Source organism: Cygnus atratus, chromosome 1 (genome assembly GCF_013377495.2).
Source record: "Cygnus atratus isolate AKBS03 ecotype Queensland, Australia chromosome 1, CAtr_DNAZoo_HiC_assembly, whole genome shotgun sequence".
In the NCBI taxonomy this organism is placed as follows: Eukaryota; Metazoa; Chordata; class Aves; order Anseriformes; family Anatidae; genus Cygnus; species Cygnus atratus.
Window position 1 is genome coordinate 94,039,895 of NC_066362.1, and position 12,590 is coordinate 94,052,484.

General features: G+C 43.8%; 1 protein-coding gene across 6 annotated transcripts; it reads right to left on the reverse strand.

Moving 5' to 3' along the window:
• Positions 1–212: 212 nt before the first annotated feature.
• On the reverse strand, positions 213–12,353 carry GPR161 (G protein-coupled receptor 161). Of its 6 annotated transcripts, none has more exons than XM_050711725.1 (7): positions 12,080–12,178; positions 10,619–10,729; positions 10,108–10,519; positions 8,864–9,588; positions 7,282–7,386; positions 4,428–4,547; positions 213–2,994 (listed from the first exon to the last, which is right to left on the reverse strand). In XM_050711725.1, exons 3-7 carry the CDS (start codon positions 10,473–10,475, stop codon positions 2,747–2,749), a joined length of 1,566 nt encoding a protein of 521 aa, XP_050567682.1. In that variant the 5' UTR covers positions 10,476–10,519; positions 10,619–10,729; positions 12,080–12,178; the 3' UTR covers positions 213–2,746. The 6 variants fall into 6 exon arrangements, with proteins under 6 accessions (XP_050567682.1, XP_050567676.1, XP_050567679.1 ...); XM_050711719.1 differs by having other exon boundaries at positions 4,416–4,547; XM_050711722.1 differs by lacking the exon at positions 12,080–12,178 and adding an exon at positions 11,427–11,997 and having other exon boundaries at positions 4,416–4,547.
• Positions 12,354–12,590: the final 237 nt, after the last annotated feature.

The following is a 12,590-nucleotide window of genomic DNA, read 5'->3' on the forward strand; positions in this document are numbered from 1 at the left end:
GGGCGCTCCGGCTGCTCCCCGCCTCCCTCACGCGGCGCCGTTGCCCTGTGGGGAAGGGGAGGCCGGGGCTGGCGGCGGCGGCTACCAGGTCTTCCACCGAGTTCAAAACGCTTTTAAAACAGTAACATCTTAAAGTAGTTTTAAGTTAACAGCAGTCTAAACAAAGATCTTGGCCCATTAGAAACCGGATTGTTTTTTTTTCTTTTGTATTTAAGATGGTGAATACAATTTTACAGAGTGTGTGCATTTCTGTAACTGCTGCTTTTGCTAATGACAAGTAGAAAAAATTACTCCGGTAATAACAATTACGGAGAGGTTATGATTTGATTAGCAAAAATATTAACATTTATGCTAAATACTGGATTAGTGAAATGAACGCTGAGAGCCCAAGTCAGTCATGGCACAAGCTATTGCAGCTCCACTGACCTGCCTGAAGGCTGAGTTTGGCTCAGTGCCTCTGTGGAAAAATGTGCTTTCTTCACGACACTAGCGATGATTGTGGTTTCACACGTGCCTTGGAAATTTTTGCTCCTAAATACACTCCATTATGGCCTAGCACCAGCTTTACTCGACAACTATCCATTGAGACTCACACGTGCCTTTTCTGCGTTCACCCACACCTTTGCTCAACTTGTTTCAAAGCAGGAATGTGATATAAATGGGATGCAGATAAAATACTGCAAGCCCTCTGAAGGAAGTGCATACCTTAAGGAGTGCTGACTACTCTGAACAACTGTGACTGTAACATTAACGAGAGCAATAATGACCTCAGTGCACGGCATTTCCTGGCAAATACCGGGATTTGGGTTTTCAACAAGCGCCCTGAAGTGCCAATTAATCTAACACTAAAAGTTTTAAAAAATAAATTAAAAAATATAGGAGTGAGGAGCTGGGATCAATAGTTTGCTTATTAGCACATTAACTCCCTGTACAACCCAAAGCAGGCTCAATTCACTACGCATTTCATCTTGCATTATGCTAAGAGCCATCTTAGTGGCGCTTAAGAGTTCTTGCTTTAAGAGCCTGTTCCTAATCAGCAAAACATGTACTGAATTTTAAGCATGCAGTTAAATCTTACATGGGAATGTAATGGATTCGGGCTAGTTCAAAGTCGAGCTGCTTTGTCCACAGATAGACATAAGCTTGTGCTGAAATATATTTCTCAGTTGGGAACACAGACAAACAGGATGTCTAAATACAGTATTGGACTGAGGCTCTGCCTCAGAGACAGATTGTTTCTGTGCCTTTGAGCAAGTTGCGCACAGCCATAATTTAACAACCATACACACGATTTTTGCCCAGATGTAAACATCCTGCCCCCGATTTCCAAAGAGTCTGCTGCAAAAACTCAAACCAATTCTAAGGAGAAAACACTTCAAAGGACGGACAGGGAGAACAAACAGCAAAAATAAACGCAACTCACTGGTCCTTTGGTCTGTCTGCTACTGACCCTAGAAATCATTCTACTAATTTATGTCTCCTCTACATCTTTGAAAGAAGCGTTAAGGCAGGGCTATAACCCCCATAAAGGAAGAAAGGGGCTAGCCCAAGAAGGCACAGAAAGCTTCCTTAGGCTGGGTGTTTTCCTAAGATCCACCTCATCTCTCTTTTCATAAAAAAAAAAATCTTTCCACCTTTGCAGCTGGTTTCATTTCCAGCCTAACGCATTGCTGCATTTCCCTTTGGCAAGTAGGGCTGATCAGCCCTCTCACACAGGCCTAAACAAGGTCATGTCTGTACAGTGCTTGGAACATACAAAGTGCAATGTTAAGTGCTAAATGTTCTTATTCTACAGATTAATTAATTAAAACTGCAAGAAATATGTGCACTGAGGTAATTATTGCTTAAATACTACATCCCCCCATGACTAAAAAAATAATTCATAGAACTTCCTTCTATGCAAAAGATGAATCCTGAATATATAATTAAAGTGGTAATACCTTATTTATATCCTGTCTTCCTGCAGCTGTAGAGCATGCCCTTTTAGTAAAAGCAAAACCAGGGAACTGAACTGAAGCTCTTAGAGAACTAAGAACTCTGCATTGACAGTTTCCCCAAATATCTGTGCTATTTCCAGCACTGGTCTCCTTCCACCCGTTACATCTGGAGAAGATGGTGTCTCGTAAAGCAGAAGCAATGTACAATTCGGTTTCATATCTAGCATTCTGACAAACAGCCAGAAATATCTGCTAGCAAGGGTAAGAAGGACCATGATGTGCATGAGCTATTGGTAAAGCTCAGTTTTTGTCCCTTAGTGAAGTCCATGCTCCATCATTTGGAAGTCTGTGACAGTAAGACTGTATGTAGTATCTCAAGTATGAGCTCCTAACAGAACACGCCAGCTATCAAGTATAAACTGATGATCCTGGTGGCCAGAAAAGTATCACTACAATTGTTATTTAAATACTGCACATACTTGTCTTTTTTCATTCCTCTATCAGCTTCGGCCAAAAATGGACACGAGATTTGATAGACTAATGATTTGGCTGATGAAACCAAACCCTGCATTCCTATGCCTTGTGTGACAGATTTAAGACATGGCACAAAAGAGTCAATAGCACCCTAAACAGTAAGCAAAAACTGCTGCAAAATGCTGATGCAAGTACCAGAATTCAGCTGGCTTTCAAGTGTTGAAAAAACACTGAAAACATCCCAACAAGGTATCCTGTTTCTGTTAAAACAGTAGTAGACAGAGTAGGTCCCGCTTAGTGGTTTTGTTCCATCTTTTTTTTCTCTAGTTCTCCTGTCAAATATTCCCTTCATCGATGCTCTGCAGTTGAAGTCTTTGGCTAGCATGGGGCCTGATACCACGCCGTGTGTTCATGCTGCTTCCTGGCAGAGTCCGCACAGGGAACAGAGCTCCTGGTAAAGCACCTTCCCCAAACAAGCTGATTTTTACATCAGCTTCAATAGCCCTGGCTAAACTGGATGCATAACTGTCCAGAGATTTATGGACTTCAGCTTTTACGTGAAGAACAGAATTCTTTGCAACTTCTGAAAGAAAAAAAAACAAACGAACAATCAGCAGTATATCAGAACATTAGCAGTCAAACAACATTGCTGTGCAAATGCTTGAATACTGATCCTTTTGAAAAGTTATGACCATGCCTTTTGTAAAGTAATGACCCTACACAGCACATCTACCAAGGAGTACCAGGATTCCCAAATCATTCTACAATCACAAAGCTTCAGAGTGACCACAGGTCAAGAAGAAAAAGACTACCTCCAATTCAAATGAAAACAAACGAGATCTGATGAAGCAAAATACATACATACATGTTTAACATTATATGTCAACCATACGCTATGTTTAACGTAATTAATTGTATGTTGAATGATTTTCTCAGTTTATGCATACAGGAGTTTATTGGTCTGAATTTATACCCAACTCAAGTTGACAGCCCAGTTTCTACCTACTATATAGACTACAGGATTAAGGAGAATGAGATTTGCCTGGCATCAGCCAAGAATCCATTCAGAAGATGGGACCAGAACTCTCACTCTCAATTTGTACTTCCGCTGCTGTAAACTGGACTTAAAACCTTCCAGGCATTCCCACTGCATTTGGAATAAAGATCTCACACTTCACTGACATCAGCAGTGGAGCATAAGAACAATTTTATAACGTTTTAAACCTGACAAACAACAGATTTTGTGTTTATGGATTTACAATCCCCAAATTCTAAGAGCTTCTCCCATGTAGTAAAAAAATAAATAAATAATCAGCAGTCTACTGTCCTTAGGCTTAAATTTGTTCCAGCCCACACTGTGGAACTCAGTTCCACTTCCAGGGGAGAAGTTAGAGAGTTTTGCACACCAGAAGAGGTCAAAGACACAGGTGTTCATTCTAAATGCACTTTTTAAACGAGGCTGCTGAAATCAAAAGTCTCAGTCATCTTGAAAACCCTCAGAAATGCCAGGAAAACTTGCTAAACCCACAAAGAACTTTTGCACTAAGACCTCCCTTCTTCACTGAACTGCACAAAAAAAAAATAAATAGATGTCTGCCCCCTTGTAAGAGGAAAGAAGAGTAAATTTTGCCGAGATGTTTGAAGAGAAAATTCCATAGGAAACCTTATTATTTCAGAAACATAAAAATCAGCCAAGCTTAATTATTACTTGATACTTGGAGGCATTCTGTTCATTTTTATTCTGTCCACAATCATTGTTTAGTAAATTCAGACACCAATTATCACATCTTATAGTCCATATTCTCATAACCATCAGCTGAAATTAAACTAACTGTGACGTATTTACAGATCATCACACCAACACTATGCTGGCACAGAACCAACAAGTGAGCTAACTGGAAAAAAAACTGTAAATGGTTCATCTATTTCCACTTCTATCTATTGATAAACATTCTCAGTAAAGAGAAAGAAAAGAGAGAAGAAAGAGAAAGGGGGAGAACTTACCCCTAAGCCCACCTTTAATTTGCTCAACTTCATCTTCAAATGTCACTGAACTCCTCCTTCGAGGAGGACAGACGCAGTGTGGGACAGAAGGGCCATCTGAGCTATAGTCTTCAAGAAGCATTGCCTCTGTTCCTGAAACAAAGCAGGAGTTCTCAGGCAATACAGAGCAACACCAGCACACAGTAACAAAGTCACGTGAAGAGATTAGCCAAACTGAAGTGGTGGCAAGAACTTTTCAGTCTACAGCAGTCCCTTAAAAAGATATCTAAACACAGCTTTTGTGGGTAAATTTCAGTTTCAATTAGATACTGCACAGAAAAAGATAAAAAAAGACGAGATCAGAGTTTTCATTGAAAGGATTTGGAAATATTTTCTCATTAGCAATCTAAAACCTCAAGCAGCTCCAAAATGCTCAACCACAGAGATTATAACATCAATAGGACGTCAGGCAAAGGTGAAACCTTACCTTCAGTAAATAAAGGGTGAAGTTGAGGGCAACTTCCACATCTCCTAGTCAAGACAGCAGCTAACAACAGCCACCACCTAAGAGGCAGACAACCACAGCTGCCAAATGTCATGCTTGTAATCAGACACAAATGGAAATCTGAACTGGAGAATTTTTCTGTACAATTTACTTTGTCTCTGACTACATATTTTGATTTTCATTAAGTGTATTTTAATACAAAAAAAAAAAAAAAGCTTGCTGTCCGGGAATAATTTTTGTCTGATGAGTCATTTTTTCAGTTTATGAGTCATTTTCTTATTTCACCTCCCAGGACTTGCTTTGCACCTTTCCAATATAAAACAGTGTATGAGGACAAGGAAATTCACCGTGACAACTCTGCAATGGTTTCACACAAAGGGCAAGACTGCAACCTAGCCCTCCCTTGCAATGCTGGTGTCTCTGCTGTATAAGGGAGAGGCAAAGAAAATATTTTGGGGAGATACTAGGTCTATGCTGAGCGAGCAGCCCTCAGAGCCACCACTGTTGCAAGGCACAGCTTCATCTGGCTCAATCTTTTACACTTTACTTTCAGTCCCCTTACTCCTGTGACACAGCAACAAGCCTTGGACAAAGAGCCTTCACAGGTTTCCTAACTCCTCCAGATGGTGACTTCACATCCCTCCTCATCCACTTCAATGCTTTTGATTCCCAAATTTATTCTTTTTGCAATGAGGAGGTGTTCCAATGCCAATTTTACAGGAAGCGAGAGAAAGACATCACTGGGAACATACCTCTAGAACAACACACTGCTTGATAGGTCTAGTCTTTGCTATATAACAATGAATCGTCAGCAAAGTGATAATTTTTTTTAAAGTGAAACTTGCATGCTCTGCCATGCGCCTCCCTTCAGTACACAAGAGAATGAGCTGCTGACCTAAGACACAGCACAAAGTAAGCTACCAATTTGCTATGTTGTTCTATGGATCAGTTGGGGTTTGAGGCTGTCTACAGAAAATAGTTGACTTACTGATCTCCAAAGATACAGAATCCTCCTCAGAAATGTAGTGTACAATGGAAGGGTGGTGCTAGCAAGAAAGAAATACTTTCTTTTGTGAAGCCGAATTTTAGCACATTTTTTCAAGTGTGCTAGTTCACTGCATTTTTTCAGATGAAGCTAGTGAAGAGACCAGCCTCTTACATGGTAGATCTGTCCTTTAGAATAACTGATCCGAGGCAACAATTCTAGCAATCAGGACTCAGATCTCCCACTTCACTATTTTGTATACAGCTGGCACTGCTTGTATTTTTTTTTTTCTTTAACAATGTGAAAAGTCCAGCCTCCATCTAGCAGGGTAGGGTACATACAAGCACTGCATTGCAGGCAACAGGATCATTTACTGCAGTGGGTAGCACTGAAGACGAACTAAGACTTATTTCTGCTCTTTAGTTCTTCCTAGTGAAGAATCCAGTGAAATGTTATTTCACAGTGGAGAACTATGCGTCCATTCCCAGATGTACTGTATCCCCTCCATAACCAACTGCAGCACTTCTAATGGTATTAGATATGAATTTGGTTGGTTTGTTTAAACTGCTTGATATCATTCCTCAAAAGATGATAACGTACCATATTCTCAAATGAGGCAGGTTTCATACAATGTTGCTCTCATTTATAACATACAGCTGCAGAATATCCACAGCAGGCATAGAGCTACCAGCATAAAACCACTACCAGAATAAGTCCCAGCTCCTTAGACTTCCTTTAGAAATGTAAGAAACAAACCTCTACTACCAAGTAAATGTTAGAAGATCACCCTCTGGTGTATATAGAGCAGAAATACTCCTTAGAATAACTATAGTGCAGTTAAGGGGTGGTAGCTGAAATAACTGCCAGAAAAATCTAGCTACAGTTCTGGATAGAAAATTACTGGCTGAGCAGTTTTTCCCCTTTTCTAAACCACCTTCAGTTGAGATGTTAAGTAATGACGCAATTCCAAGCTGAAACCATCTTAAGCGGACATGTTTTGATTGCAGGATGAATGTGACAAGGCCTATTGCAAACTAGGAAACAGAAGCGTTCTCCATGGCACTTCGTTGCTCTGTTCGTTGTGGATACAGGGAAAGACCCTGAAGAATGATAGAAACTGAAGGAGAAAAGCACGAGCAGTGTTTCCTGTTCCTTAGAAGCATTACCAAGTGAGGGTCATTATTCCTTAGAGTAAACAGTATTTTGCAAATAGATACATGGAGAGCAAGGAAGGAAAAGAACTGCAGTAGTTCTGTTGTGACAGCTGGAACAGATGCTTCATGTTATCCATCTACCAAGAGTCATCCAAGTATGCAAATAGACTAACCCAGAGAGTTCTGCCAAGTCACAAGTGCAAGCTTCTGCCCAATAAAAGAGAGCAAGAGATTTTTAGTTACCTGAATCCTGTGAACAGCTGAAACCTGTGTCTCCTGTGCTACTGCTGTTTCCCAACGGCCGTCCGCCTGCCATGAGGGCAGTAAGATGAGGGGACAGTCCCAAATCTGCAAAAGATTCATTCTCATTACACAATGGATGGTTAAGGGGCCTATAAAAGTAAAAACTTTTTCCAGTAATACCAACTTTACTGTCTCATTTACCCTATTCCACACAAACATATAAAACTTAACCTGCTCATCCAGAGTGCACAGCACCTGGACCTCTCATCTTAGAAGTAGTCAGCAGCTTTCACGTATCCTTGGAGTCCTTCCACATGCCAAGTTTCCTTTCTACCTGAACCATCTCTCCCCCTCACACTCTTTGCAATTGCCCGTTTTATCAGCACGCCAGGCTGAACACAGAGCGTACACACGGAGAGATGGGGCCACTTGTCAGACTCCTAGCCAGAAAACAACCTGGTAGCCACCAGCAGTTGCAACGGGCCATTAGCATGTCAGGAAGTTTACTAGCAAGGCCGGGGCACTGAGACACCTGGCTTCTCTCAAGTCCTCAAGTAAAGAAGGGAGGAGAATCCAGGATTCTTACACAGGTGCTGTCTTTAGATCCTGCAGAAAGATTTTTTATTTTTTATTTTTTACCAGCCTCTAGCTGGTATACCTAGCAAATTTGAAGCTATCAGTTTCTTATCACTTGGAAAAAGAAAGATCTTCCTTTTCCCTCCCACTCCAGTTCCCACTGTGTTCATCCACAGCATCTCCTCCATACAGATATGTGAAAGGGAGGAGTGTTAAGAGATCTATTGCACTCTCACAACTTGTGATGTGGCTGCAGCTGCACAACTCCTTCATTTAATTGGAGTCTCTCCCTGTGATTCTAGGTTGCAGAAACAGAGGTCTTACTGCTCTCCCTTTCCTTCTACGTTTCAGATTTTCGTTCCCAATTATATAACTTCAGTTCCCAGCTCTGCACAAAATGCCCCAAGGAACACCATAAAGATTTCCTGGTTTTGGAACATTCTAAATAGGATCAAAAATCAGAATTTCACTGTATTACTACTTAAAAAAGAAGCTCTGAGCATCTGGAGTCCTCAGCCCGCAACTTAGGGACACATCAAATAGTTTTAGTATTTTATGTAGTTTGACATCGTTTACGATCTTTTCTTCACAACCACTAATACTGAAAACTGAATTTACAGAAACAGTAACTTCAGTGAATCTCAAAGAGTTGTACTATAAAGCTGGTGTACTTTACGTGCTGCAAAATGTACTATTGGCAGTCCTCAAGTCTAGATAGCATGAAATGGCAGGTACATGAAAAGAAGAGTTTGAGAGAAAATAAGTAATTTTTATCAACCTCATCACTATGTCTTCTCTGGCAGAAAAAATTTTACTAGAGTAGGAGAAAGAGGTTAACTCCCACAAAAAACAAATTCTTCTTCCAAGTGTCTATGATAAACTGAACAAGACTGCTGAAGCTTCCAGAAACATCTCACTTTTTACAGAGCCCTGAAATATGCCAAGTACACAGAGACATTGCTCTTAATGGTATTAAGAGAGTACCTTTTGCAGCTGTGTGTCTTACCTGTGATCCTATTGGAAATACTGAATAACCTCGAAGTCCTGTGCCGCTGAACAAAGGACTCGCGATAATACCGATCCCCAAAGCACATTCCTAGTAGTTCCTTGCGCACCGTTTTGTTCCACAGTCCGTATATTAACGGGTGGCAAATAGCACTGGAAAAGGACAACCATGTAGCTAATGTTTCCAAGGCAGGGGAAATACTGTTTTTTCCCCAAAGTGCCTCCGATGTAATTACTACCATGTAAGGCCCCCATGTGATAACAAAAGCGCCGATGACAACCAAGATGGTTATGAAGGCTTTGCACTGGTTCGCAGAGTAGACAACCCCTTGGAAAGCGTTCCTTCGGCTGCCCGAGGAGGACGTGGAGGTGCTGGAGTTCTTCCTCCCGTTCCTCTGGGAGTCCTCCTCCACAATGACAACGCTACCACAGTGGATTTTGCGGGCTTTAATCCTAGCCACACGGAATATGAACCCATAGCAGATCATCATGATCACAAAAGGCAGCAACGCACACCAGATCTGCCAAAAGGCAGTGTAACCAGCCTCTTTGTGCCAGGCGGCCACACACATCCACTTGAACTGGTCAAATTCCAAAGACGACCAGCCAAAGAGAGGAGGGAGGCAGCCAATAAGGGAGTGTAGCCACACATACACGAGAGCTACCACTGCTCTGTTGCCTGTAATCTTCATTGGGTAAACCATAGGGTACAGGACAGCATAGTACCTGGAGGACCCAAAAAAAAGAAAAAAGTCAACAGGAGCAGAAGAGATGTACAGTAAAAAAGAGCATATTTTAATTATGTTGATATATAGTTCTACTTATAGAACAAGCTCTTTTCTCCAAACCTCAAACCTTAGGGACTCTTTTAAGAATAATTGCATATAAGAATGTAGATCTTTGCAGGCAAGATTGTAAAAGTCAGCTGAAGGCACAAATATATCTGTTAAATCTGTCCCTATATGTGTAGAGTATAATATGAAATTTTAAACCATTACTTTTTGTTTTTCAGGTAATACATGCATTGTTAGCATCAAAAAAATCTAAACGTATTGTCAGTTTTCTATGTCGTCATGACAACACTTTCTTCTGTTCTCTGTCAAAATTTCACACGAGGCTGAAAGAAAATGACATTGCAACAGTACACAGTGTGATCCAGTGCTATCCAGGTCCATGAACAGCCAACAAAGCACCCTATAGAACGACTAGGCAGTTAGTTATCATTCATTATAAAAAGCTGCTTACCGATCTATAGCTATGAGTCCAAGAGTAAGCATGCTGGCTGAGCTGATCAGCATGTAGAGCAGGGCTGAGAAATTGCACCAAACGACTCCAAAGATCCATTCCCTCCTGATGGAGCTGGTGACAACAAAAGGTAGCACCAATACGGAGAGCAGAAAGTTGGAGAGTGTCAGGCTGAACACAAACTTGTTGCTCAATGTGAGAAGGTAAGACTTCCGATAGAGGGTGACGACAATCACAAGGTTGCCCAAACAGATGAAAATAGCAATGATGATTATAGCAATGGACTCAGTGACTCTGACTGCGCCGTCCTCCTGCGTGGTGAGGTTCCTCAGGCCATTCGCGTTGCTGAGGGAGGAATTGCTGCTCATGGTCAGAGCGCACAGAGTGGGAGCAGCCAAGACATGCTGAGCAGCTAGAAGTAGAACACCACCACTCAGAAACATGCAGGCAAGATTTCCTCACACCCTCTCCAAAGAGGAGAGACCATTTGTCTGCATTAATTAAACTTTACCTGTAGGATGCAGGAAACCATTTTAGATGGAAAAGTGAAGGGACAGGAGATTGCCTACAGGCACACTAGAGGTCAATGAGAGAGCCAAGCCTAGAAAAGTGAAGAAACTATCTGAAAGACAAAAAAAAGGGAGGGACAGGAAACAAAGAAAATAAACACATTTTATTTACAAATTTTCTAAGTATCTTATTTGTTTCTAAGCCATACTTATGAACTGTACATCTCAGTCACTTCATCTAGGCCATGAAGAAACAATAATAACGTAACTATTAGTCTTTGTTTCTCTTACTTAAAATACACTTTTTTTTTAAACATTCCCCTACCCCCCCTTTTTTTTTTTTTTAATTCTGCCTGTTTATCCCTATTTTTACACAGTATTCTGCCTATGCAGCATTTGTTGCTGGTCTGTGGATGTCTGGCTAGTCATACCCTGCTGACTTTCTTAACAGTTGCCAAGTAACATTCAAAAACTCAGGGATCATTGCACGTACTCTCTTAGTGTCACTTCTCCATGTTCACAATCATCTTAGCTACATCAGCAATTCAATTTTATCACCAGCACCGAAGACTAGGGTAAAGTAGCCTTCAGTACAGCAGGTTCAAAAGACACTTTGCATTAAGCTGTGGTTCATTCACCTGCAGTAATGTTTGAGAACCCTTAACCAGTGATTTCTCAGTGCTCAGCACCCATCCCACTCACTCACAACCTCATTTTGTCCCATCTCAGGGTTTGAAAACAACAAAGAGTTTGGTTTCAACTTTTCAATACAAAGTTGACGTTTGGAAATCAGGGACTCAAGAGAGTTACCTCAGCTGTGGCTGTGCCCACCCGCTGCTCCCAAACAGCCAGCACACCCAGTGCCTCTCCATCCGTGAGGCTGCTGTGGCCCTCGGCGGCAATGTCAGGCTGGAAAGCCATCTTTTCCTTGATTTTTAACTGGGCTCGAGCCTAAGTGAAGGCATTATCGGGCCATGTTCTGTAAAGCACAGCTTAGCTCTTCGGCGAGGCAGCTCATCGCACAAGCTCTTCCCCTCAAGTTTCCCTCCGCGGGTGCCCGCACCGCCTCCGGGAGCCCTCCCGGTGCCTTCCTCCCGGCGCCGACGGTGCCAAGGCGGCTGCTCCCGGCCGCCTCATCCCCTCAGGGCTGCGCCCCGTCCCGCCTCACCGGGACGAGGAGGAGAAGAAAGCGCCCAGAAAAGCCGACGGGCACCCAGCAGCGACCGGCTGAGGGGGGCGGCCCGAGGAGGGCCCCCCGCCGGGGAGCGCCTCCATTTTGCCCCCGCGCTCCCTCCGGCAACGAACAAAGGCCGGGGGCCCGGCGGGGGACGGCTTCCCCCGGGCATCCCTCGCCTCGCCTCGCCTCAGACAGCCCCGCACCGTCCCCGCCCGCCCCTTCGGCGGAGAGCGGGGCCCGGCGCCCCCTGCCCCGCCCCGTAACGGCGGCGCTGTCCCGCACTCACCCGCCGCCGTCTTCGCCAGGGCGGGAGCTTGCGGCTGAGGGCGGCCCGGACCCCCCGCAACCGCCCGCGGAGAAGCGCCGCGCCTCCCCCCGCCATGCCCCCGCCCCGCCGCGCTCGCCCCCTCTCCCTCCTCTCCCCACCCACCGCCGCCTCCCTCCATTTTCTCTCCGACAGCCCCCGCCCTGCAATGGGAGGGGGTCGCCGAGGCTCCGCCGGCGCTGCTTGCCGTGCTTCAGCGACAGCCGCGCCCTTCTCGGGAATAGTGTGGCCAGCAGGACCAGGGAGGTGATCCCCTGTTCTCGGCTCTGGTGAGGCTGCACCTCGAGTGCTGTGTTCAGTTTTGGGTCCCACACTACATCGAGGCCCTGGAGCGTGCCCAGAGAAGGGCTACGAAGCTGGTGAAGGGCCTGGAGCACAAGTCCTGTGAGGAGCGGCTGAGGGAACTGGGGTTGTTTAGTCTGGAGAAGAGGAGGCTCAGGGGAGACCTCATTGCCCTCTACAGCTACCTGAA